The following is a 26,258-nucleotide window of genomic DNA, read 5'->3' on the forward strand; positions in this document are numbered from 1 at the left end:
TTGTTTCTTTGCACACAGCTTCTTTGGATTTCCCTGGTCCGTTGAGGGCAGCAAGGCTTGCATTCCCAAAAAGTACTCCATGTGGGGATACTGACATTGTGGAGCTTATCGTCCAGCGCAGGAGTTTCAGCATTCATTTGCTCACCATTGGAAGGGCAGAGGACAGGGATCACTGCTGGAGAGTCAGAGGACAGGGATCACCACTGGCAGGGCATTCAGCAGAGCTACTTTCCCATCCCAGCACTGCACTCAGCTCCTACTCCCCACACTACACATAGCTAAGATCACATTTCTTTACACACAGCCATGATCTGCACAATGTGTAGCTGGCTGCTGCAGCTGCACTGCTGTTCTGACCACAGAATTTCACAGGCCAGAATTGCAGCATAGCAGCCAGCTAAGCACTGTGCAGATTGAGGCTGTGTGTAAGGGAATGTGATCTCAGCTATGTGTAGTGTGAGGAGGAGGAGCTGAGTGCAGTGCTGGGATGGGCAAGGAGCTCTGCCGATTGCCAAACCAGCGGTGATCCCTGTCCTCTGCCTCTCCAGGAGTTATTCCTTCCTCTGCCTCTTCAGCAGTGATCCCTGTCCTCTACTTTCCTAGTGGTGCTCCCAGGGGCGGACTGACAACTCATGGGCCCCCCGGGCAATAGGGGATCATGGGGCCCCTGTGTCCTTGCCCAAACTCAAAAAAAACTATGAAACAGGTACCAGCGGCATCTCATGGGGCCCCCTACTGACCCCGGGCCCTCGGGCAGTGCCCGAGTTTCCAAATGGTCAGTCCGCCCCTGGGTGCTCCCTGTCCTCTGCCTCCCCAGAGGCGGTCCCTTCAGGCATAGATTTACAATCTGTGCTGTGCTAGCCGAGAAAGTGACAGCCATGACCCGGAAGTGACGTGACACACCGGACCTGCCTATAGGCAAGCGGAGTCACATAGCGGATTCGCATGCGGGGGCCCAGTACTGCTTCCACCACACAGACAGTTGTCTGCCTGTCAGTTTTTTTACACAATCCTGGATTGTGTATAAAACCCCCCCATTGTCAGGTCTGTACGTTGTATGGACCTAACAGCGAACGGATTAAACCAGGCCTCAAGGTTTACAACTACTTTAACCTCCCTGCAGGTAATCCCGAGTGTAGTTTGGGGTAAACTTTCAGTACCAGAAGTGGTAACCCCCCCCGAACTACACTCGGGAATACACTGCAGCGTTGCTCTGGGATCCCTCGATCACTTACCTTGTCTTTCGCTCCCGCGATGTCCCCCCTGCTGCGTCCCTGGCCATCTCCTCCGGCCGATGCCGGCATCAGTCTTCCGGGTTCAGTTCCCTGCGAGCGTTGGGACGTACGGGACGTAACCGTCGGGAAATTAAAAAAATGTAAAAATTTGACATTCACTCAATACACTAAAATCTGATAGTATTCCATTCCTGTATCAAACCATTTCACATACATTTTGTCCCGAGTGCTTTGTCCGGCGCCCTGCCTGCATTTTTACTGTTCTTTCTGCCTGGAAACTGAGAAACGTCCATGGCGTCCAAAAAGCGTCCCTTTAGTTCAAAAGCGGTTTTAGACCGGCTAGAGAACAGCGATAGTAAATCAGAACCACTTGCAGAATTGAGTGATAATGATTCGTGGGGGAAATTCCTCATCAGACACTGAAAACGATTCTGCGACTGAGCTCAGCGATGTGCGAACTTGGCGCTATATTTCACATTTCAGTGTTTTTGGTTTGATTATATTATTGAATTAAAATTATTATTATATTATTTTTTATGATTATTTGTTATAATTTATGATTTCGTGTTTCAAACTTTATCATACCCGGGATGTTTACTAGACTCTTGCTCAGACAGATTTCAGTGAGAAATACAGGCCTACAATAAAAAAAAAACAACATATTACCATTGAAAACAATGTACCGCTTTGAGCACAGAAATACTGATATAATCAGACCGCTAGGGAGGTTAATCATCTGTGTAAACGGTGCTTCTACATTTCACTGAAAGATGTATAGGTTTATCAACACTTTAAGAAAAAAGTATGTATGGTGTGTAATATATATATATATAGCGGATGCAACGCCTGAAATATTCCTTCAGAAAGCACTGCTGTTCCCCTTTAAATGAAGACACAGTTTTAGTACGGAGCGTTTCAAGGAAGTGTCATGTGACTTGCTAAAATGTGAAAGTGAAAGACAATGTATGAGAATGAATTTGCCGTTTTCAGTGTGTGTCGGTGTGCAGTGTGATTGTACGTAATATTGGATTTCTCTCCTCTTCTGTGAGCGGTGATGGGTTTATCCCCCCATGAATCCCTACACTCCACTCTGATCTCTTTGTAGACTTTGTTTTGTTACATTGTATCCAGTGCTTATCGTTGTGTTTATAGATTATTTCCTTGTGAAGTATTTTGATACATTGCATCCAGTTTTTATTCAGTGTTACTTTTTCTATTGATGATTTCTTTGTGTACTTAGTTACATTGTATCCAGTGTTTATTATTCTGTGTTTATAGGTGATCTCTTTGTCAACTTTGTTTGGATACATTGTATCCAGTGTTTATGGTCTGTGTTGTTGCACTGTGATAGGTGTCGCTCATTGTGTGTGTTCATTCTGTAGGGTGACATTATCTGATGGTTGTGTTGTGAGATCTGCGTACATTTGTGGTGATCCCGGCCGGACCGAACCCGACATGAAGACGATTGGACCTCTACTCCTCCTCGGCCTGATCCTGACACTGAGCAGTGAGAGATTATATGGGGGAGGGGTAAAAGGAAGGGGAATTTGGATGTGGGGGAGGAGATGCTGATAGGGTTTGTTAAGCAGGAAGTGGAAAAAAAATTACATATCATGTAGTAAATCTAACATAGAGTGGGGAAAGGGGCTTACCTGTAATTCTCGGGGGGGTCCACAGTAAAATTATTATGATTCCCCCCCCCGTATCTATCTCTGCGACATCTGGCAATGCCAGTCAGAACAACAGTGTAAATTGATCTGAACGGAAATATGTCTGAATCAAGGACAGGCAGCCCCTCCCCCACCACAGCCAACAGACGCTGAACACTGGGGTTTAGTAATCTGTAAAGAATTGCAGAAAGTTTAAAATATAACTACAGGCAAAACAATTTTTTTACGTTTTAGACAGAGTGGAGAGGGATTAGAACCCCTGTCAGGCTTCTATCGCTGTCTGTGCCCCCCCCCCCGTTAGGGAGATTCACCCTCTGTCCTGTTTACTTTTATCACCAAAGAAAATCCCAAATTTTGGGTTGTCACCAGAACAGGAAAATAGGGGAAATCTTCCAATGGGGACACTAGTTCTGGTGACAACCAGGGATTCCCACACGATGAAGGGATTTTCTCTCACTTCCTGTTTGGCTATGGATAGGAAGTGAAGGTAAATCTCCCCAGTGTGGCACAGATGGCAAAAAAAACCTGACAGGGGTTATAACCCTCCACTACTCTTTCAAAAATGAAAAAAAGATTTGAATTTATTTCTACAATAAGTGATTGCATATGACTACGTAGTTGTCAGGGCTCAGTAACTCCATAAACTTGAAGTAGAACGATAGGCAAAACTTTTTTTGCATTTTGGATAGAGTAAGGAAGGGTTATAACCAGGGGCGGACTGACCATTCGAGCACTCGGGCGCTGCCCGAGGGCCTGGGGACAGTAGGGGGCCCCATGAAATGCCACTGGTACCTTTTATAGGCTTTTTTTGAGTGTGGGCAAGGACACAGGGGCCCCATGATCCCCTTTAGCCTGGGTGCCCCATGAGTTGTCAGTCTGCCCCTGGTTATAACCCCTTTCAGTTTTTTTTTTTTTGTCATCTGTGTCCAGGGGCGGACTGACCATTCGAGCACTCGGGCACTGCCCGAGGGCCCAGGGTCAGTAGGGGGCCCCAAGAAATGCTCCTGGTACCTTTTATAGGCTTTTTTAGGTGTGGTTTGAGTGTGAGCATGGCCATAGGGGCCCCATGATCCCCTATTGCCCGGGGGCCCCATGAGATGTCAGTCTGCCCCTGTCTGTGTCCCATTGGGGAGATTTACCTTCGCTTCCTGTTCCATAGCCAAAACAAGAAGAGAGAAAATCTCTGCTAATTAAGGGTAATTCCTGGGGGACCCTCAGATCACCAGAACTACCGTAGTGTCCCCTTTGGAAGATTTCGCCTCTATTACTTTTCTGGACAATAAGAGGGCGAACCTACCTAACAGGGACACAGACAGCAATAAAAACATCACAGGAGTTCCAATCCCCCTTTTAAATTCAGATTTTAAAAAAATGCGGCCTCACAGAACTGATTTTTTCCGTGGGGCCACATATTTGCGTACCTGTCTTTGTGCTGGGAGCGCGCCGTACTGCGCTCTCCCAGCACAAAGATCGCGGTGTCACTGAGAGCACCGGGTCCCGTTCTAACGATTGGGACCCGGGACTCCCGATTCCAGGTCACATGATCGCTGTGATAGCCTCTGATTGGCTATCACAGTGATCAGTCACTGTGCAGCCCAGCACCCTTGTTTTTTTTCTCTCTCTATGAATGGAGGAGAGAGATACATTGTATCTCTCTAACTCCGGCATAGAGAAAAAAAAATGTTTGAAAAAAAAAGATAAATATTTAAAAATAAAATTATAATTATTAAAAAAATAAAGAAAAAATACCTAGATCAAGGTTTGATCTAGTTCAGTGCCAGGGTTAGTGTTTGGTTCAAGGTCAGGGTCAAAGATCAAGGTCAAAAGGTCAGGGTCAAAGGTCAGGATTTAAAAAAAAATGGCATCAGTGTCAGTTAGTTAGTGTCAATGTCAGTATCCGTATGTTTTCGGTAAAAAAAAAAAAAGACAAAAACAAAATGCACACTATTGTTTCTGGGCTGCACTCCGGGTACAAACAACAAATAACATACACGTATATGGTATCGCTGCGATCGTCAGGAGCTGGAGAATTTATTTTGTGTTGTTCTTTGGTGGTAGGTTATGGTAGTAACAAGGAACACATAGCTCAATAAAAAAATTAATTTTTTTTTTTTTACTAATTTGGGCCAGTTTTCCTTTGAAAATAAAAAAAAAATCAGGAGATATCCGTTACCATTTACCACCAAATGAAAGCTCAATTTGTCCTGAAAACAACGCGGTATAATTCACCCGGATGTACAAAGTTGTGATGATATGTGCGGTTTTATTAACACGCCAATGTTGCAAAATTGTGCTTAGGCATTTAGATTTGTTGTACCCTCAGGCGTGAAGGGGTTAAAGGATAAGTTCACCTTTCGTAATGTCACGTTACACCCATATACAGGGTGTAATATGTAACATGTTACGTTCAGACGGCCCCTCCCCCCCGCTCCCCCCCCCCCCCCCCATCCCTGCTTTGCCAGCTAGCGGGGGATCTTCTCCCTCCTCACTTGCTGTCAAATTTTTAAAAACCGTGGCCATGAGGGTCTCAGCCCACACGGCTGCGACACTCATTCACAGAATGAGAGTCTACAAGTCGCAACAGCCTTAGCGGCTGTCAGCTTGTAGTCCTCAATGAACTACTATGGCGCTGTAAAGCGCCGTGGTAGTTCATTCATTCTTCCTGTCACAGTATCTGCTTGCTCATACACCCCGTACCAGGGGTGGACTGACCATTTGGAAACTCGGGGTCCGGGGTCAGTAGGGGGCCCCATGAGATGCCCCTGGTACCTTTATCATAGGCTTTTTTGAGTTTGGGCAAGGACACAGGGGCCCCATGATCCCCTATTGCCCGGGGGCCCCATGAGTTGTCAGTCCACCCCTGCCCTGTACATCTGCCAGAGACCTGCATTGCATCAGCCATCTACTGATTGCCGATGCAATTCTTTCCAGGCTCCTGCAGACAATAATAATAAATGCATATTTTTTTACCTGCAAAAAAAAATGTGCATTTATTATTTATTCTTCTAAAAGGTGAACTTATTCTTTAAGCTTTAAATTATTTAGCCTCTTTGCAGTTTTTGTGGGTTTTTTTGCTGCACATGTTAAAATGCACATAGGCCTGAAGATCTGTTAAACCCCCAATACATTATATAATTTTCTTAAAGCAGAGACCCTGAAGAATAAAATGGCGATTGTTGCAATTTTTAAGTCGCATGTTAGCACAACTCTTTATCAAATCCATATTTTCAGTAAAAAGAAAAAGCCAAAACACTAATGTTAATTTTAGGGGACACAAGCACAATATATTAAAGAGGAGAAGGTGAAGCGCTATGTGACTTAGTAGACAAGAATAAAATCAAACACACATAATAAACAGTGACTACGTGCTGATAAAATAAGGCCACTAGGTGGTGGCTATGAAGTGAAAGAAGTGCAAAAATAAATAAAGGAGTCCAGTAAAAAGGGTGCTCTTAAGATCCGAGATGAACCTCAGACGTCCAATGTTTGGAACTGCCAGGTGATAAAAAATAGTAAAGACTGCGCACTCACCAGATACGCAATCTTTATGCACATTTATATATGATGTCACTGGACCTCCGGTGTCATAAAACTGGTCTGGTCAGATCTGGTCAGTATGACTCTCATCGCCTGGTACTTGGGATAGATGCGGCTGCTCTAAAGGTCTGGCTGGTTCCCACCAAGACTCAAATAAACAGGAAAGGCTACAGTAGGTCGGACGCCACGCCGCCGGTGCCACGAGGGGCCCCGGCGGCCATCTTTTTTTACATCTAGGTCAGTACTTTTCTTTGCTTATTGGATTGTCTCTGCTATCCTGTACCTGCATATAATAAAGATATTCCAAGGATATCACACTATGTGGCTCTCTCTGTTTATTTGAGTCTTGGTGGGAACCAGCCAGACCTTTAGAGCAGCCGCATCTATCCAAGTACCAGGCGATGAGAGTCATACTGACCAGATCTGACCAGACCAGTTTTATGACACCGGAGGTCCAGTGACATCATATATAAATGCGCATAAAGATTGCGTATCTGGTGAGTGCGCAATCTTTACTATTTTTTATCACCTGGCAGTTCCAAACATTGGACGTCTGAGGATCATCTCGGATCTTAAGAGCACCCTTTTTACTGGACTCCTTTATTTATTTTTGCACTTCTTTCACTTCATAGCCACCACCTAGTGGCCTTATTTTATCAGCACGTAGTCACTGTTTATTATGTGTGTTGGATTTTATTATTGTCTACTAAGTCACATAGCGCTGCACCTTCTCCTCTTTTATATTTACGTCTCTGAAGGTTGTATACGGTGCCTTTTTTGGTGTACAGCTGCTGTTTGTTTGTATATTCATTCTAGCGCTCACTTACTCTGTTTTTTTGATTAAGCACAATATATTACCCAATTTTAAAATGTAAAAGATGAGTTTATGTTGAGTAATTAGATACCCAACATGTAAAGCTTTGATGGTGCACACACTAGTGACAACAACAAACATCGGTACCCAAAATTTTCCATAGGTGATACTTTAAAAGCCCCTACAGCACATCAGTTTAGAGCTAATTGTGAATAATGGGATGATATATATATATCTCTCACTCCTGCATGTAACATATATATAACATTTAGCACAATTTAGCATCCCTGACAAGTGTGTTTATGTTCATATGTGTGTATGTGGGGCAAGCTGGGGACTGTACATTTTTTTTTGGGGGGGGGGGGGGGGGGTGTAAGTGCTTGGGTGCAGGGGAGGCTCCAGACAAATTTTATTGGGGTGCTGGGAGTATAGACTGGGGAGCTAAGTCTTCACATCTCTGAATCCCATGTTATAATAATAACAGCAGACATAACATGATGAGAAATGATTGGTCAGAAAATGAAAGACACGACGTTACAGTATATAGAAACCATTCCCAGTGTAATATAAAATGCAGACTGCGGCCCCTTTAACCACACTGAAGAGTGCAGAGTGCAGTGGTCAGACGCAGGGGCGGACTGACAACTCATGGGGCCCCCGGGCAATAGGGGATCATGGGGCCCCTGTTTCCTTGCCCAAACTCCAAAAAACCTATGAAAAAGGTACCAGGGGCATCTCATGGGGCCCCCTACTGACCCTGGGCCCTCGGGCAGTGCCTGAGTTTCCAAATGGTCAGTCCGCCCCTGGTCAGACGTATGTAGCAATGTCCCGTACATTGCTGGACAGCAAGTGCATAAACCAGTTCTATATTTTGTGTCAGTGGGTGTAAAAATAAAACTTGTTTGCCAACTTTTGAAAAGAATAAGAAGTGACATCTTGAACAGATTGAGAAGTAAAATAAGGTGTGCCGTGGGGGATGCCTGCTGCCCACATTAAAGGAATAGGGAAGTAAAATGCAACACATGTGGGCAGGGGCGGACTGACCATTTGGAAACTCAGGCACTGCCCGAGGGCCCAGGGTCAGTAGGGGGCCCCATGAGATGCCCCTGGTACCTTTTTCATAGGCTTTTTTGAGTTTGGGCAAGGACACAGGGGCCCCATGATCCCCTATTGCCTGGGGGCCCCATGATTTGTCAGTCCGCCCCTACATGTGGGGCGCCTTGCCTGCTGTGTACTTGTGGATATGGGTGAAGCTTCACAGTTAATGACTTGTAATGTGTTCCTTTGTTTTGCTACAGTTGAAGTAAAATAGGGCCTGGGCGTACACTGAAATAACCCCCATTGATGGTGTCAGTGGCAACAAAATATACCCTCAGCATTGCGGTCAGTGCTAGCAATGATATCTCCCAGCATGGGTCAGGGCAAGGAATAACCCCCAGCATATTATTATTATTATTATACAGGATTTATATGGCACCAACAGTCTGCGCAGCGCTGTACAATATAAGGGGGGCAGTACAATTACAATACATTTCAGTACAGAAGGAATAGGAGGGCCCGGCTCGTGGAGCTTACAATCTAAAGGAAGGGGGAGGGGCTACAAAAGGTGATAGCTGCGGGGGATGATCTGGTGGAGGTGATTCAAGTACAGTTCTTAGGTCAGCGGTTCTCAACCTGGGGGTCGCGACCCCTTTGGGGGTCGAACGACGCTTCCACAGGGGTCGCCTAAGACCATCGGAAAACACATATTTCCGATGGTCTTAGGAACCGAGACACCGCTCCTCGCCGCCGCCGTCTCAGGTGTGGGCGGGATGACATGCCGCCCCTGTCATCTGGACACACCTCGAGATCAATCCTCTCCTGTGATTGGCCGCCGGCACTGTAGCTCAGGAGAGGCACACAGGCGGCCAATCACTGGCAAGGAGGTGGAGCTTGGAGAGGAGGAGCCGAGCGGCACCGCGAAGATCGAGCGAGTGAAGAGGAGGAGAGCGGCCGAAGAAGGAAGACAGCTGACAGGTAAGTGTCGGTACCATGGGAGAGGGAGGGAGCGAGCGAGCCCAGGCTGGAGCAGGGGTCTGCAAGGTAAGTATCATTGGTGTCAGTGGGAATAGTGCCCCATCATTGGTGTCACTAATACCAATAATGGGGCACTATTCCTCCCACTGACACCAACGATGGGGCACTATTCCTCCCACTGACACCAACGATGGGGCACTATTCCTCCCCCAAATGACACCAATGATGGGGCACTATTCCTCCCCCACTGACACCAAGGATGGGGCACGATTCCTCCCCCCACTGACACCAACGATGGGGCACAATTCCTCCCCCCATTGACACCAAGGATGGGGCACTATTCCTCCCACTGACACCAACGATGGGACACTATTCCTCCCACTGACACCAACGATGGGGCACTATTCCTCCCACTGACACCAACGATGGGACACTATTCCTCCCACTGACACCAACGATGGGGCACTATTCCTCCCCCAAATGACACCAACGATGGGGCACTATTCCTCCCCCACTGACACCAACGATGGGGCACGATTCCTCCCCCCACTGACACCAACGATGGGGCACAATTCCTCCCCCCACTGACACCAAGGATGGGGCACAATTCCTCCCCCCACTGACACCAAGGATGGGGCACTATTCCTCCCCCCACTGACACCAAGGATGGGGCACTATTCCTCCCCCCACTGACACCAAGGATGGGGCACTATTCCTCCCCCCACTGACACCAAGGATGGGGCACTATTCCTCCCCCCACTGACACCAAGGATGGGGCACTATTCCTCCCCCCACTGACACCAAGGATGGGGCACTATTCCTCCCCCCACTGACACCAAGGATGGGGCACTATTCCTCCCCCCACTGACACCAAGGATGGGGCACTATTCCTCCCCCCACTGATACCAATGATGGGGCACTATTCCCCCCACTGACACCTATGATGGGGCACTATTCCTCCCCCCACTGACACCAATGATGGGGCACTATTCCTCCTCCCACTGACACCTATGATGGGGCACTATTCCTCCCACTGATACCAATGATGGGGCACTATTCCTCCCATTGATACCGATGATGGGACACTATTCCTCCTCCCACTGACACCTATGATGGGGCACTATTCCTCCCACCGACACCAATGATGGGGCACTATTCCTCCCACTGATACCAATGATGGAGCACTATTCCTTCCACTGACACCAATGATGAGGCACTATTCCTCCTACTGACACCAATGATGAGGCACTGTTCCTCCCACTGATACCAATGATGGAGCACTATTCCTTCCACTGACACCAATGATGAGGCACTATTCCTCCTACTGACACCAATGATGAGGCAGTATTCCTCCCACTGATACCAATGATGGGGCACTATTCCTCCCACTGATACCAATGATGGGGCACTATTCCTCCCACTGATACCAATGATGGGGCACTATTCCTCCCACTGATACCAATGATGGGGCACTATTCCTCCCACTGATACCAATGATGGGGCACTATTCCTCCCACCGACACCAATGATGGGGCACTATTCCTCCTACTGACACCAATGATGGGGCACTATTCCTCCCACGGACACCAATGATGGGGCACTATTCCTCCCACTGATACCAATGATGGGACACTATTCCTCCCACTGACACCAATGATGGGACACTATTCCTCCCACTGATACCAATGATGGGACACTATTCCTCCCACTGACACCAATGATGGGGCACTATTCCTCCCACTGACACCAATGATGGGGCACTATTCCTCCCACTGACACCAATGATGGAGCACTATTCCTCCCACTGACACCAATGATGGGGCACTATTCCTCCCACTGACACCAATGATGGGGCACTATTCCTCCCACTGACACCAATGATGGAGCACTATTCCTCCCACTGACACCAATGATGGGGCACTATTCCTCCCACTGACACCAATGACGTGGCACTATTCCTCCTACTGCAAAATTACAGTTATGAAGTAGCAACGAAAATAATTTTATGGTTGGGGGTCACCACAACATGAGGAACTGTATTAAGGGGTCGCGGCGTTAGAAAGGTTCAGAACCACTGTCTTAGGTGGAGGTGATTTCAGTTATTTTTTCCAAGGGTTGTGCTGCCGAATATTAAATTGAGGGTGCCAATCATTTTGTCCAGTCCATTTTTGGAGTCCTGCGTAGAATGCGCCAGATTTGGCCCCCTGCCTCTCTGGTTTTTTCACATCATACCAAAACAAACAAAAGAAATAAACATGAGAATGCCGAAACATTTGCGATTGCAACAATTCCCTGGGTGAAGTAGTGCACCACCTGACAGAAACGCGGGGATGCCAATATCCTTGGCCATGACTGCATCTGCAGAGAAGATGACGCATTGAGCTTACTAGCTGTGTGCATCAAGCTATTTGTGTTGATGATAGTGAGCCCATATCAGTGCTGTACTGGACTAGAAATGTAAAGCTGCCATGACATTTACTGGCCATTACACAAGATAAGACATTTTCCTTAAGTACAAAACAATGCCCATTGATCTGCCAGAAATGCAGTGAGCTCAAAACTTCCTGTTTGTCTCTGCTGCACTAAAATCTCAGGCAGCGTTGTCAGTCTAGTCACGTTCTGCTGGACTACAGAACACCCTCCTTTAGGACAAGCAAGAACCCCAGCATATGTCAGGACAAGCAAAAAAACCCCAGCATATGTCAGGACAAGCAAAAAAACCCCAGCATATGTCAGGACAAGCAAAAAAACCCCAGCATATGTCAGGACAAGTAAAAAAACCCCAGCATATGTCAGGAAAAGCAATAACCCCCAGCAAATGTCAGGGCAAGGAATAACCCCCAGCATATGTCAGGACAAGCAAAAAAACCCCAGCATATGTCAGGAAAAGCAATAACCCCCAGCAAATGTCAGGGCAAGGAATAACCCCCAGCAAATGTCAGGACAAGCAATAACCCCCAGCAAATGTCAGGACAAGCAAAAAAACCCCAGCATATGTCAGGACAAGCAAAAAAACCCCAGCATATGTCAGGACAAGCAAACAACCCCCAGCATATGACAGGAAAAGCAATAACCCCCAGCAAATGTCAGGGCAAGGAATAACCCCCAGCAAATGTCAGGACAAGCAATAACCCCCAGCAAATGTCAGGGCAAGGAATAACCCCCAGCAAATGTCAGGAGAAGCAATAACCCCCAGCAAATGTCAGGGCAAGGAATAACCCCCAGCAAATGTCAGGACAAGCAATAACCCCCAGCAAATGTCAGGAAAAGCAATAACCCCCAGCAAATGTCAGGAAAAGCAATAACCCCCAGCAAATGTCAGGACAAGCAATAACCCCCAGCAAATGTCAGGGCAAGGAATAACCCCCAGCAAATGTCAGGGCAAGGAATAACCCCCAGCAAATGTCAGGACAAGCAATAACCCCCAGCATATGTCAGGAAAAGCAATAACCCCCAGCAAATGTCAGGGCAAGGAATAACCCCCAGCAAATGTCAGGACAAGCAATAACCCCCAGCATATGTCAGGTAAAGCAATAACCCCCAGCAAATGTCAGGGCAAGGGATAACACCCAGCAAATGTCAGGGCAAGGAATAACCCCCAGCAAATGTCAGGACAAGCAATAACCCCCAGCAAATGTCAGGACAAGCAATAACCCCCAGCAAATGTCAGGACAAGCAATAACCCCCAGCAAATGTCAGGACAAGCAATAACCCCCAGCAAATGTCAGGACAAGCAATAACCCCCAGCAAATGTCAGGACAAGCAATAACCCCCAGCAAATGTCAGGACAAGCAATAACCCCCAGCAAATGTCAGGACAAGCAATAACCCCCAGCAAATGTCAGGACAAGCAATAACCCCCAGCAAATGTCAGGACAAGCAATAACCCCCAGCAAATGTCAGGACAAGCAATAACCCCCAGCAAATGTCAGGACAAGCAATAACCCCCAGCATATGTCAGGACAAGCAATAACCCCAAGCAAATGTCAGGGCAAGGAATAACCCCAGCAAATGTCAGAGCACGCAATAACCCCAAGCAAGTGATAGGGCCAACAATGATAAACCCCAGCAATAACCCCCCAGCAAGTGTTGGACCCAGTTCATTTGAATGGGCTGTTGTGCTGCATGTCCCGCACAAAAAAGGTGCATGCATCTTTTAAAAAACGCATCTGCAGGGAAACCGCATGGTCTTTTTGACCATGTGGTTTCCCTGCAGTTCCCGCACCTGAAATAGCGCTGCGGGCTGAGATGCGTAGGGGTGCCATTCAGAATGAATAGCAATAGCAGTCCAGCGCGCCTTGAAAGAGCAGTATGATTCAGCTGCAGGTGGTTGAGGGTGTGGGAACAGATGCCATTCCCACTCCGTCAACTGACCCACATAGTGTGAACCAGGCTTTAGGGAAAGCAATAACCCCCAGCAAAATAATAACCCCAGCGCAAAAAAAAAAACCCTAGAGTACAATAATAATCTGAGCACAATGATAACCCCACAGCACAAGTATAATCCCAGCACAACAATAACCCCACAGCAAAATAATAAAGCCAGCACAATAGTAACCCCACAGCACAATAATAACCCCAGCATAATGAAAACCCCACAGCACAATAATAACCCCAGTACAATAATAATACCCCGGCACAATAATAACACCCCAGCACAATAATAACACCCCAGCACAATAATAGCACCATAGAGCCATAATACCCCAGCACAATAATAACCCCCAGCACAATATTATCGCTGCTTTCACACTGATCCATTAGAAAAATGTGTGATGTATTCCTATGGAACTCTTCACACTGATCCATTGTGGGTCTGGTGTTTTTTAAAATCCTGTTTGCTGCAGTTTTAGTGCGATAAAGAATTGAAATCAACGCAAAATGCGGGAAAAACACATCAAAAACACACCCACGTTGCATTTTTGGAGCTGTTTTTGAGTCAAATGCACCGTGGTAAAAACACAGCAAAACCGCAAACACAGATCAGTGTGAAAGTAGTTATAACTCAACAGTACAATAATCCCACAGCACAATAATAACCCCCACAGCACAATAGTAATCTGCAGCATAACCATAACCTCCAGCACAATAACAACCCCACAGTACAATATTATACCGAGCAAAGTAATAACCCTACAACACAATAATAATCCACAACACAATAATAACCCCACAGTACAATAATAACCCCACAACACAATAATAATCCCACAACACAATAATAACCCACAACACAATAATAATCCACAACACAATAATAACCCCACAACGCAATAATAATCCGCAACGCAATAATAACCCGCAACGCAATAATAATCCCCACAACACAATAATAATCCCCAACACAATAATAATCCACAACACAATAATAACCCCACAACACAATAATAACCCCACAACACAATAATAATCCACAACACAATAATAATCCCCACCACAATAATAATCCACAACGCAATAATAACCCCACAACGCAATAATAATCCGCAACGCAATAATAACCCCACAACGCAATAATAATCCGCAACGCAATAATAACCCCACAACGCAATAATAATCCGCAACGCAATAATAATCCACAACACAATAATAACCCCACAACACAATAATAACCCCACAACACAATAATAACCCCACAACACAATAATAACCCCACAACACAATAATAATCCACAACACAATAATAATCCACAACACAATAATAATCCCACAACACAATAATAATCCACAACACAATAAAAACCCCACAACACAAATAATAACCCCACAACACAAATAATAACCCCACAACACAATAATAACCCCACAACACAAATAATAACCCCACAACACAATAATAACCCCACAGCACAATAATAACCCCATTTTTTTCACTCCAATGGACTGTGTAGGTGTAACATAACCCTTTACAAATACAGGTGAAACTCATAAAATTAGAATATCGTGCAAAAGTTCATTTATTTCAGTAATGCTATTGAAGCATCCTGGTCTTCCATAACACCTCAGCAGTGCCACAGGCTGATAGCTTCCATGCCATGCCGCATTGAGGCAGTAATTGCTGCAAAAGGGGCCCAAACCAAGTACTGAGTACATATGCAGCTTCTACTTTTCAGAGGTCCGATATTGTTCTATGTACAATCCTTGTTGTATTGATTGCATGGAATATTCTCATTTTCTGACATTGTGGATTTGGGGTTTTCATGAGCTGTAAGCCATAATCATCACAATGATGACAAATCACGGCTTGAACTACCATATTTTTCGCTCCATAAGACGCACCTAGGTTTTAGAGGAAGAAAACAGGAAAAAAAAAATTCTGAACTAATGGACTGCAGACATAGTACAGGAAATGACCAGAGACTGCGGACAGCACAGGGATGACCAGAGACTGCGGACAGCACAGGGATGACCAGAGACTGCGGACAGCACAGGGATGACCAGAGACTGCGGACAGCACAGGGATGACCAGAGACTGCGGACATAGTACAGGAGATGACCAGAGACTGCGGACATAGTACAGGAGATGACCAGAGACTGCGGACAGTACAGGAGATGACCAGAGACTGCGGACAGTACAGGAGATGACCAGAGACTGCGGACAGTATAGGAGATGACCAGAGACTGCGGACATAGTACAGGGATGACCAGAGACTGCGGACATAGTACAGGGATGACCAGAGACTGCGGACACAGTACAGGGATGACCAGAGACTGCGGACACAGTACAGGGATGACCAGAGACTGCGGACATAGTACAGGGATGACCAGAGACTGCGGACATAGTACAGGGATGACCAGAGACTGCGGACACAGTACAGGGATGACCAGAGACTGCGGACATAGTACATGGGATGACCAGAGACTGCGGACAGTACAGGAGATGACCAGAGACTGCGGACACAGTGCAGGAGATGACCAGAGACTGCGGACACAGTACAGGAGATGACCAGAGACTGCGGACACAGTACAGGAGATGACCAGAGACTGCGGACACAGTACAGGGGATGACCAGAGACTGCGGACACAGTACAGGGGATGACCAGAGACTGCGGACAGTACAGGAGATGACCAGAGACTGCGGACACAGTACAGGAGATGACCAGAGACTGCGGACATAGTACAGGAGATGACCAGACACTGCGGACATAGTACAGGGGATGACCAGAGACTGCGGACATAGTACAGGGGATGACCAGAGACTGCGGACATAGTACAGGGATGACCAGAGACTGCGGACATAGTACAGGAGATGACCAGAGACTGCGGACAGTACAGGGATGACCAGAGACTGGACAGTACAGGGATGACCAGAGACTGCAGACAGCACAGGGATGACCAGAGACTGCAGACAGCACAGGGATGACCAGAGACTGCAGACAGTACATGAGATGACTGCTGACCTTTGGGGAGGGGGGGGGGGGAGCAGGTACCTGAATTTGACAGGTACCCGCTCTTACTTCCGCAGTTGTTCTTTGATCTTACCTGTTCCTCAATCCAGCCGAGCGCTGTCTTCCCGGCTTCTGTAATGGCGCTCGGCATGACAGCCGGGTGCCCAGTGCGCATGAGCGAGAAGCACTTGCGCTTTGTGATTGGTCCGGCGGCTTCTGGGATCTGTCATGTGTCCCAGGTACCGCCTTACCATTCACAAAAAGCACCGCTTCTTGCGCATGCGCACTTGGCACCCAGTTGTCATGCCCAGCGCCCACATTACAGAAGCCGGGAAGACAGCGCGCCGCTGGTTAGAGGAACAGGTAAGATCAAAGAACAACTCCGTGGAAGTAAGAGCGGGTACCTGTCAGATTCAGGTACCCACTCCCCCCCCTCCCCAAAGGTCAGCAGTCATCTCTATAAGGTCCCACTGCAGAGCTGAGCGGCCGGCCCGGTATTCTGACACGGCGGCGGTGGAAATACCGGACCGGCCGCTCCATATTCGCTCCATAAGACGCAATGACATTTTCCCCCCTTTTTTGGGGGGAAAAAAGTGCGTCTTATGGAGTGAAAAATACGGTATCTTGCTTTGCATGTAATGAGTCTCATATATTAGTTTCACCTTTAAGTTGCTGCACTGAAATAAATGAACTTTTGCACCATATTCTCATTTTTCGAGTTTCACCTGTAGTTTTGGAGGAATTGATCTCTGATCAAAAAACTTGTAATGTCCCTGACCAATGCCTTTCCTCTAAGTATGTAGAGATTTGATTCATAGCTTCTGGGTGTGGCCATTTATATATGGGTGTGGCCAAACAGAATGGTGTTAATGGTTAGGTTTTTTTTTCTCACAAATCAGTTTCTTCCCAGACTATTGATAATTGGTTATGTTACATGTCCACAGTCCATATCATACACTTTACACACAGAGATTTGTGGTTTTAGTGCGGGGGTCTCCAAACTACAGTCCATGGACCACATCCATCTTGCAGAAATATTTTATCAGGCCCACAGCTGAGGTCAGTGGTGTATCCTGAAGGTGCAGACTGAGGACTGAGGTCAGCAGAGGCCGCCTGTAGTCTCCGCTTTCATTTTCCCTCAACCTGGACCTGGACTCTGTAAGGCTCGGTTCACATTAGTGCCATTTTGGGGGCCGCAGCGCAGCAGTCCATTCATTTGAAAGGGCTGTCATGCCTCACAAAATGCAGGGAAAAGATTCCTGCACCTTTCCAGAAATCTCAGCGCGCGCTGGGAACCGCACTACAGTGTGGTTCCCAGTGCAGGTGTGATATCCAGTGCTGGTGGCGTGCCATTAAGTGGGTCCCGCTTTTTGTGGTTGCAGCTGCTGGATGAAGTGCGGGTCCCGTAGCGGCTTCCACCTGCACTAGTGTGAACTGAGCCTAAAGTAGGACTCTGATGTAAGGAGGACTATAATGGGAACGCTGATTGGGATTCCAATGTAAGGGGGACCCTGATGGTGACCTTGGCATAAGGGGGGACTCTAATGGTGATCTTGATGAAAGAGAGGGACTCTGATGTAAGGGGAATTCTGATGGGAGTACTGTCATAAGGGGGACTTTATTGGGGACCCTGATGTAAGGGAGGACTCTGAGGAAAGGGGGACTATGATGGGGAGTCTTATTGTGATTCTAATGTATGGGGGTCTTGACATAAGGGGGCTCTTATGATGACCCTGATGTAATGGGGGACCCTGATGGGGACCTAGACATAAGGGGGGGACTCTAATGGTGACCCTGATGTAAGGGAGGGACTTTGATGTAAAGGGGAGTCTGATGGGAGTCCTGTCATAAGGGGGACTTTATTGAGGACCCTGGTGTAAAGGAGGACTCTGAGGAAAGGGGGACTATGATTGGGACTATTATTGGGATTCTAATGCATGGGGACCTTGGCATAAGAGGGCTCTAATGGTGAACCTGATGTAAGGGAGGGACTCAGATGTAAAGGGGAGTCTGATGGAGTCCTGACATAAGGGGGACTTTATTGGGGACTCTGATGTAAGGGGGGCTCTGATGGAAACCCTGACATAAAGGGGGAATCTGATGTAAGGTGGGCTCTAATGGGGAACCCAACTCTAATGGTGACCCTGATCTAAGGAGAGGAGTCTGATGTAAGGAGGATTCTGATGAGGGTCCTAACATAAGGGGAATGTTATTAGGGACCCTGATGTATTGGGGAGCTGTGATGGGGACCCTGACAAAAAGAGGAACTCTAATGTGACCCTGATGTAAGGGCGGTCTCTGATGTCAGGAGGATTCTGATGGGGGTCTTTATTAGGGAACCTGATGTAATGGGGGGTACTCTGATGTAAGTGGGGGTTCTGATGGGGACCCTGACATAAAAGGTAACTCTGTAACCCTGATGTAAGGGGGACTCTGATGGGGGTCCTGACATAAGAGGGTCTTTATTGGGGAGTGGACCCTGGCATAAGAGGGGATTCTAATTGTGACACTGATGTAAGGGGGGGGGGGGGGTCTCTGATGTAAGGAGGACTCTGATGGGGGTCCTGACATAAGTCTTTATTGGGGATCCTGATGTCAGATGGGGATTCTGATATAATGGGGTCTCTGATGTAGGGAGGACCTGATGTAAGGGGGGATTCTGATATAATGGGGTCTCTGATGTAGGGAGGACCTGATGTAAGGGGGGATTCTGATATAATGGGGTCTCTGATGTAGGGAGGACCTGATGTAAGGGGGGAATTCTGATATAATGGGGTCTCTGATGTAAGGAGGGATTCTGATATAATGGGGTCTCTTATGTAGGGAGGACCTGATGTAAGGGGGGATTCTGATATAATGGGGTCTCTGATGTAGGGAGGACCTGATGTAAGGGGGGATTCTGATATAATGGGGTCTCTGATGTAGGGAGGACCTGATGTAAGGGGGGATTCTGATATAATGGGGTCTCTTATGTAGGGAGGACCTGATGTAAGGGGGGATTCTGATATAATGGGGTCTCTGATGTAAGGAGGGATTCTGATATAATGGGGTCTCTTATGTAGGGAGGACCTGATGTAAGGGGGGATTCTGATATAATGGGGTCTCTGATGTAGGGAGGACCTGATGTAAGGGGGGATTCTGATATAATGGGGTCTCTGATGTAGGGAAGACCTGATGTAAGGGGGGATTCTGATATAATGGGGTCTCTTATGTAGGGAGGACCTGATGTAAGGGGGGAATTCTGATATAATGGGGTCTCTGATGTAAGGAGGGATTCTGATATAATGGGGTCTCTTATGTAGGGAGGACCTGATGTAAGGGGGGATTCTGATATAATGGGGTCTCTGATGTAAGGAGGGATTCTGATATAATGGGGTCTCTTATGTAGGGAGGACCTGATGTAAGGGGGGATTCTGATATAATGGGGTCTCTGATGTAGGGAGGACCTGATGTAAGGGGGGATTCTGATATAATGGGGTCTCTTATGTAGGGAGGACCTGATGTAAGGGGGGAATTCTGATATAATGGGGTCTCTGATGTAAGGAGGGATTCTGATATAATGGGGTCTCTTATGTAGGGAGGACCTGATGTAAGGGGGGATTCTGATATAATGGGGTCTCTGATGTAGGGAGGACCTGATGTAAGGGGGGATTCTGATATAATGGGGTCTCTTATGTAGGGAGGACCTGATGTAAGGGGGGATTCTGATATAATGGGGTCTCTGATGTAGGGAAGACCTGATGTAAGGGGGGATTCTGATATAATGGGGTCTCTGATGTAAGGGGGGATTCTGATATAATGGGGTCTCTGATGTAAGGGGGGACCTGATGTAAGGGGGGATTCTGATATAATGGGGTCTCTTATGTAGGGAGGACCTGATGTAAGGGGGGATTCTGATATAATGGGGTCTCTGATGTAGGGAAGAGCTGATGTAAGGGGGGATTCTGATATAATGGGGTCTCTGATGTAAGGGGGGATTCTGATATAATGGGGTCTCTTATGTAGGGAGGACCTGATGTAAGGGGAGATTCTGACATAATGGGGTCTCTGATATAGGGAGGACCTGATGTAAGGGGGGATTCTGATATAATGGGGTCTCTGATGTAAGGGGGGATTCTGATATAATGGGGTCTCTGATGTAAGGGGGGATTCTGATATAATGGGGTCTCTGATGTAAGGGGGGATTCTGATATAATGGGGTCTCTGATGTAGGGAGGACCTGATGTAAGGGGGGATTCTGATATAATGGGGTCTCTGATAGGAATCTTGATGTAAAAGGGAATCTAATGGGGACCCTGATGTAAGAGGGGCTCTAATTGCGTTTTATTTTTAATTTTTGGCCACATGAAAACTTGTAAAAAAAACACAATGTGGCCGTCCGACTGAAGATTTTGGAGACTCCTGTTTTAGAGGTATCTGGTGTGACATTCCGGTGTCACTGGCAACAACAACCATTGGTGTCAGTGGGGTCGGGAAGTGAAGGGTTTTGTGACTTACCAGCCGCAGCAGAGAAGTCGGAGAATAAAGACTCAGTCTCTGTAGTACACGGGCCGGCCCAGCAGTCAGGACTCCGGAGGAACTCCGCTCCACGCCGACACCGCACACTCTTCCAGCTTCACCAGACCGCTTCCCCCTTCACTCCAAACTCCAGAAGGTGCCATGAAAAAGTGTCCCTTCCCAGCACACGGCTCGCAGTGCTGCATCCTCCCCTCTACACTTCACCATATTATAGACACAAGAGGTCCAGACGACTCTGAAAATAGAAAAGCACCGAGCTGAATACTCAGAGATACAAACTGGGACAAATCGCCATTTACAGAAAAAAATAATTTTCTACACACCAAAAACTAATATTTGATCTGAGCCTATCATAAAAAAAAATCTAAGAAAAATAGTTGTGAAGCTGAGCACAGCATAGGCAGGCAACCAAGACAACGCTGGGGTCAAAAGTATATAATATATACAGTGCAGACATCATGTACAGCAGTGTTCAAGGGTCAGTCACATGGATCCCCCTACAGTACTGCTCACTGGGTACAACAGTGCAGCCAATCCCTAATCAGATAGCACTGCAACACTGACACAGACCCCCCGCCACCACAGTATTACAGGCCCCCTACCCTAGCCATTTCCATGCAGCAAGCCCAATCCCCTCGGCTCCCCAGCACACACACACCTTCCCCTATGTAGGTAAACTGCACAGCTTTGACCAAAGTTACATATTGGCCTTGCTATAGGTGTAGGCCATCTATGTACCCCCTGAAGCCTCACCAAAAAACTCCCAGAGGTCCCATCATCCTGTGTTGCTAAGGCCCTGCCGGCCATCACTGTTTGCCTCCACCATCACAGGAGTCTGTAGTTATCTACAGGCAGTTATGTGGTAAAGGTTAACCAACCCTATAACACGCAACAACCTTTACTGCAAGTAGTGCCAGCAAACAACGGACAATGGTGGAGGTGGAGGTGAGCAGTAATAGATAGGAGTGCCTTAGCAACGTCCTAGCAACAAGGCTGTATGGAAACTAAATGCGTGTGTGTAAATGACTGGGGGAACTAACCCTTTAGTGTCCTTTTACACGGACGTTCCTTTTTTTTTTCTTCAGTTCAGTCACATTTTTTCCAAGAAAAAAAACGGATGAGTTTACATCTATTTTTTCATCTTTTTCATCCCTTTACAGCCATTTTTTTCCATCCGTTTTTATCCGTTTACATTGGTTTAAATCCATTTTTCATCCATTTACATCCGTTTTTTCATCCATTTTTCATCAATTTACATTGGTTTAAATCCGTTTTTTCATCCATTTACATCCATTTTCTCTCTGTTTTTCATCAGTTTACATTGGTTTAAATCTGTTTTCATTCGTTTACATCCATTTTTATCCATTTTTCATCTCTTTACATTGCTTTAAATCTGTTTTTCATCAGTTTACAACCTTTTTTTCATCTGTTTACTCATCCGTTTTATCATTCTTTTTCTTCATCCATTTTTCATTCATTTATCATCTGTTTACATTGGTTTAAATCCATTTTTCATCCGTTTACATCCATTTCTTATCTGTTTTTCATCAGTTTACATTGGTTTAAATCTGTTTTTCATGTGTTTACATCGGTTTTTTCATCCGTTTACATTGGTTTAAATCTGTTTTTCATCCATTTACATCCTTTTTTTTATCCATTTGCTCATCCGGTTTTTCATCTGTTTATATTGGTTTAAATCTGTTTTACATCAGTTTACATCCATTTTTCATTCGTTTCCATCCGTTTTTCCATCCGTTTATCATCTGTTTACATTGATATAAATCTGTTTTTCATCCATTTACATCCTTTTTTCATCCGTTTACTCATCTGTTTTTTCAACCATTTTTCATCCATTTATCATCTGTTTACATTGGTTTAAATTCGTTTTTCATCCGTTAACATCCATTTTTCATCAGTTTTTCATCAGTTTACGTTGGTTTACATCCATTTTTCATCCGTTTACAACCGTTTTTCATCTGTTTGCATCCGTTTTTATTGGTTTAAATCTGCTTTTCATCCATTTATATCCTTTTATCATCCGTTTTTCAAATGTTTACATCCGTTTTTCATCCTTTTAGACCCATTTTCATCCGTCTACATCCGTTTTTGGTCCATTTACATCCGTTGACATCTGTTGACATCCGTTTTTCGCCTTTTTTTTGCGGAAGAAAAATAGGGTTTTCTTCTGTTAAAAAAAAACAGATGTTAACGGATGCGGACATTAACAGATGTAAAAAGATGTTCATCCGTTTACATCCGCAAGTCCATAAAAATACAAGGGGGTCCGTTTTTCATCCATAAACAGACAGATGAAAAACGGACACACGGAACGCCCGGGGGAAAGAGGCCTTAAGCCTCTGCATTACAACACATAACAACAGACCTCTTTAGAGAGTGTTCTCTGCAACTGGAGAGGGACTGGGCCGGGGCTGGAGGGAGGTAGAGTTCTATCCCTTGTGTGGATGGCAGCCACCAGGAGCAGGAAGGAAATGGATTGCTGGCAGCAAAGTGCTGGGTGTCCTGGGCTCTGTCTGCACAACAAGGACTGCCCACAGGCTCCAATATCACTTGTTAACGTTGGGCTGCTGATGGGGGGCTAGGAGAATTTTTGGGTGTGCTAATCCAAGTGTGTAAGGTACCATAAAGTTTGCATCCGCCCCTCCCGTTCCCTTTCTACTGCCCCAATCATCCACTTGACCTCGCCTAAAATTCCTTCGACAATTGTAAAGGGGGGGGCAGAAGCAGCAGGTGGGGGCAGTTTGGTCCAACCATGGTCAAGGACGAAGCTACCAAACTCTGCCATTTTGTTATTAGATTCAGAATTTTAGCAATGGCAGAGGTTGGTAGCTTCGTCCTTGACCATGGTTGCACCAAATTGCCCCCACCTGCTGCTTCTGCCCCCCCTTACCATTGTCAAAGGAATTTTAGGGGAGGTCAAGTGGATGATTGGGCAGTAGAAAGGGGACGGAGGGGTGGAAACTTTACGTCTTGCTCCTGGCTCCAGCAAGACGTATTCACAGGGGAGGAGAACATCTACAGGATGCTGGATCTGGGGTAATGCTGCACACCGGATTTGGGGACCTGAAACAAAATGGGTCTAAGTACTCCAGTGTCTGTCCTTAGTCACTGACATCTATGTCTTCCTAACTCATTCTTCATCCCTGTAACTGCCATTTTGTTATTTGCTTCAGAATTTTAGCAATGGCAGTTACAGGGATGAAGAATGAGTTAGGAAGACATAGATGTCAGTGACTAAGGACAGACACTGGAGTACTTAGACCCATTTTGTTTCAGGTCCCCAAATCCGGTGTGCAGCATTACCCCAGATCCAGCATCCTGTAGATGTTCTCCTCCCCTGTGAATACGTCTTGCTGGAGCCAGGAGCAAGACGTAAAGTTTCCACCCCTCCGTCCCCTTTCTACTGCCCAATCATCCACTTGACCTCCCCTAAAATTCCTTTGACAATGGTAAGGGGGGGCAGAAGCAGCAGGTGGGGGCAATTTGGTGCAACCATGGTCAAGGACGAAGCTACCAACCTCTGCCATTGCTAAAATTCTGAATCTAATAACAAAATGGCAGTTACAGGGATGAAGAATGAGTTAGGAAGACATAGATGTCAATGACTAAGCACAGACACTGGAGTACTTAGACCCATTTTGTTTCAGGTCCCCAAATCCGGTGTGCAGCGTTACCCCAGATCCAGCATCCTGTAGATGTTCTCCTCCCCTGTGAATACGTCTTGCTGGAGCCAGGAGCATCCGGGCTTTCATTCACGCGACAGAAGGTGACGTTCGTCCTGCGCAACCTGACAGTGACAGAAGAACAGCAGTCAGAGACTATGCCTGATTATCAGACGCCAGAAGACACAGAGGTGCCTATTCTGGAAGCCACAGGTCAGTATCCACCATGTATGGGCTACGCCATGTTCACATGCTGACAGCTGACCTTGTTGGTGCTGAAAGCTGACATTTTTATGAGCTAATATTTATTAAGAGGGTTTAGTGTTAGCCTTCATTCATCTCTGTAGCCATAGGCACTGTGGAGAAATTCATCTTGAAAGTTCACAGCAGAGATGTGTAAACATCACAGCTCCTTCGCCTATAGCTATGAAGAGCAGATGCTTGGCAGCCTGTCAGCTCTCTAATGTGAACTCTTTGTTAGAAACTGAAACCCAACTGTTGTGGTCTTTGAGGCTCTTTAATAATGAATTACTTCTCAGTACAAGCAGCTAGAGCAGTCAGCAATGGCTTGTGTTCTTTCACAAGAACATTCCAGCAGTCTATTTTTGACCCAAGATTACAGGGTTCAAAAATGGACTGCAATATATCCCTAAGGGTGGCCAAATTTAAGCAAATGTGTGTCCGCCTATGTCCACCCACTTTTGGGCTCATTCAGTTTTATTGGACTGATCATAGTAACTTTGAGCCTATGTCTACTTTTAATATTCTGACCAGAAGGTGGAGGATATAGGCAGATGCATGTTGGTCTCTTTTTCCCCCCATCACAAGATGGAGGAAAAAAAAATCAGACTGGACGCAGATGTCACATACAGTCAGGTCCATAAATATTGGGACATCGACACAATTCTAACATTTTTGGCTCTATACACCACCACAATGGATTTGAAATGAAACGAACAAGATGTGCTTTAACTGCAGACTGTCAGCTTTAATTTGAGGGTATTTACATCCAAATCAGGTGAACGGTGTAGGAATTACAACAGTTTGCATATGTGCCTCCCACTTGTTAAGGGACCAAAAGTAATGGGACAATTGGCTTCTCAGCTGTTCCATGGCCAGGTGTGTGCTATTCCCTCATTATCCCAATTACAATGAGCAGATAAAAGGTCCAGAGTTCATTTCAAGTGTACTATTTGCATTTGGAATCTGTTGCTGTCAACTCTCAAGATGAGATCCAAAGAGCTGTCACTATCAGTGAAGCCATCATTAGGCTGAAAAAACAAAACAAACCCATCAGAGAGATAACAAAAACATTAGGCGTGGCCAAAACAACTGTTTGGAACATTCTTAAAATGAAGGAACGCACCGGTAAGATCAACAACACCAAAAGACCCGGAAGAC

The 26,258-nt window shown here is 46.2% G+C and overlaps 1 protein-coding gene across 1 annotated transcript in view; it reads left to right on the plus strand.

Moving 5' to 3' along the window:
* Positions 1-2,174: 2,174 nt before the first annotated feature.
* LOC149428799 (tapasin-related protein-like) overlaps positions 2,175-26,258 on the plus strand; it is a gene marked incomplete at its 3' end in the record, with an annotated part of 30,395 nt that continues 6,311 nt past the window's right edge. The window contains exons 1-3 of the mRNA XM_089666986.1: positions 2,175-2,249; positions 2,618-2,742; positions 24,843-25,070. Coding sequence (XP_089523112.1) covers positions 2,691-2,742; positions 24,843-25,070 — 280 coding nt within the window. The remainder of the gene's footprint in view (positions 2,250-2,617; positions 2,743-24,842; positions 25,071-26,258) is intronic.

The sequence above is a fragment of the Staurois parvus genome, unplaced genomic scaffold (genome assembly GCF_062004578.1).
Source record: "Staurois parvus isolate SC_StPar_1 unplaced genomic scaffold, SC_StPar_1.0 ptg002955l, whole genome shotgun sequence".
In the NCBI taxonomy this organism is placed as follows: Eukaryota; Metazoa; Chordata; class Amphibia; order Anura; family Ranidae; genus Staurois; species Staurois parvus.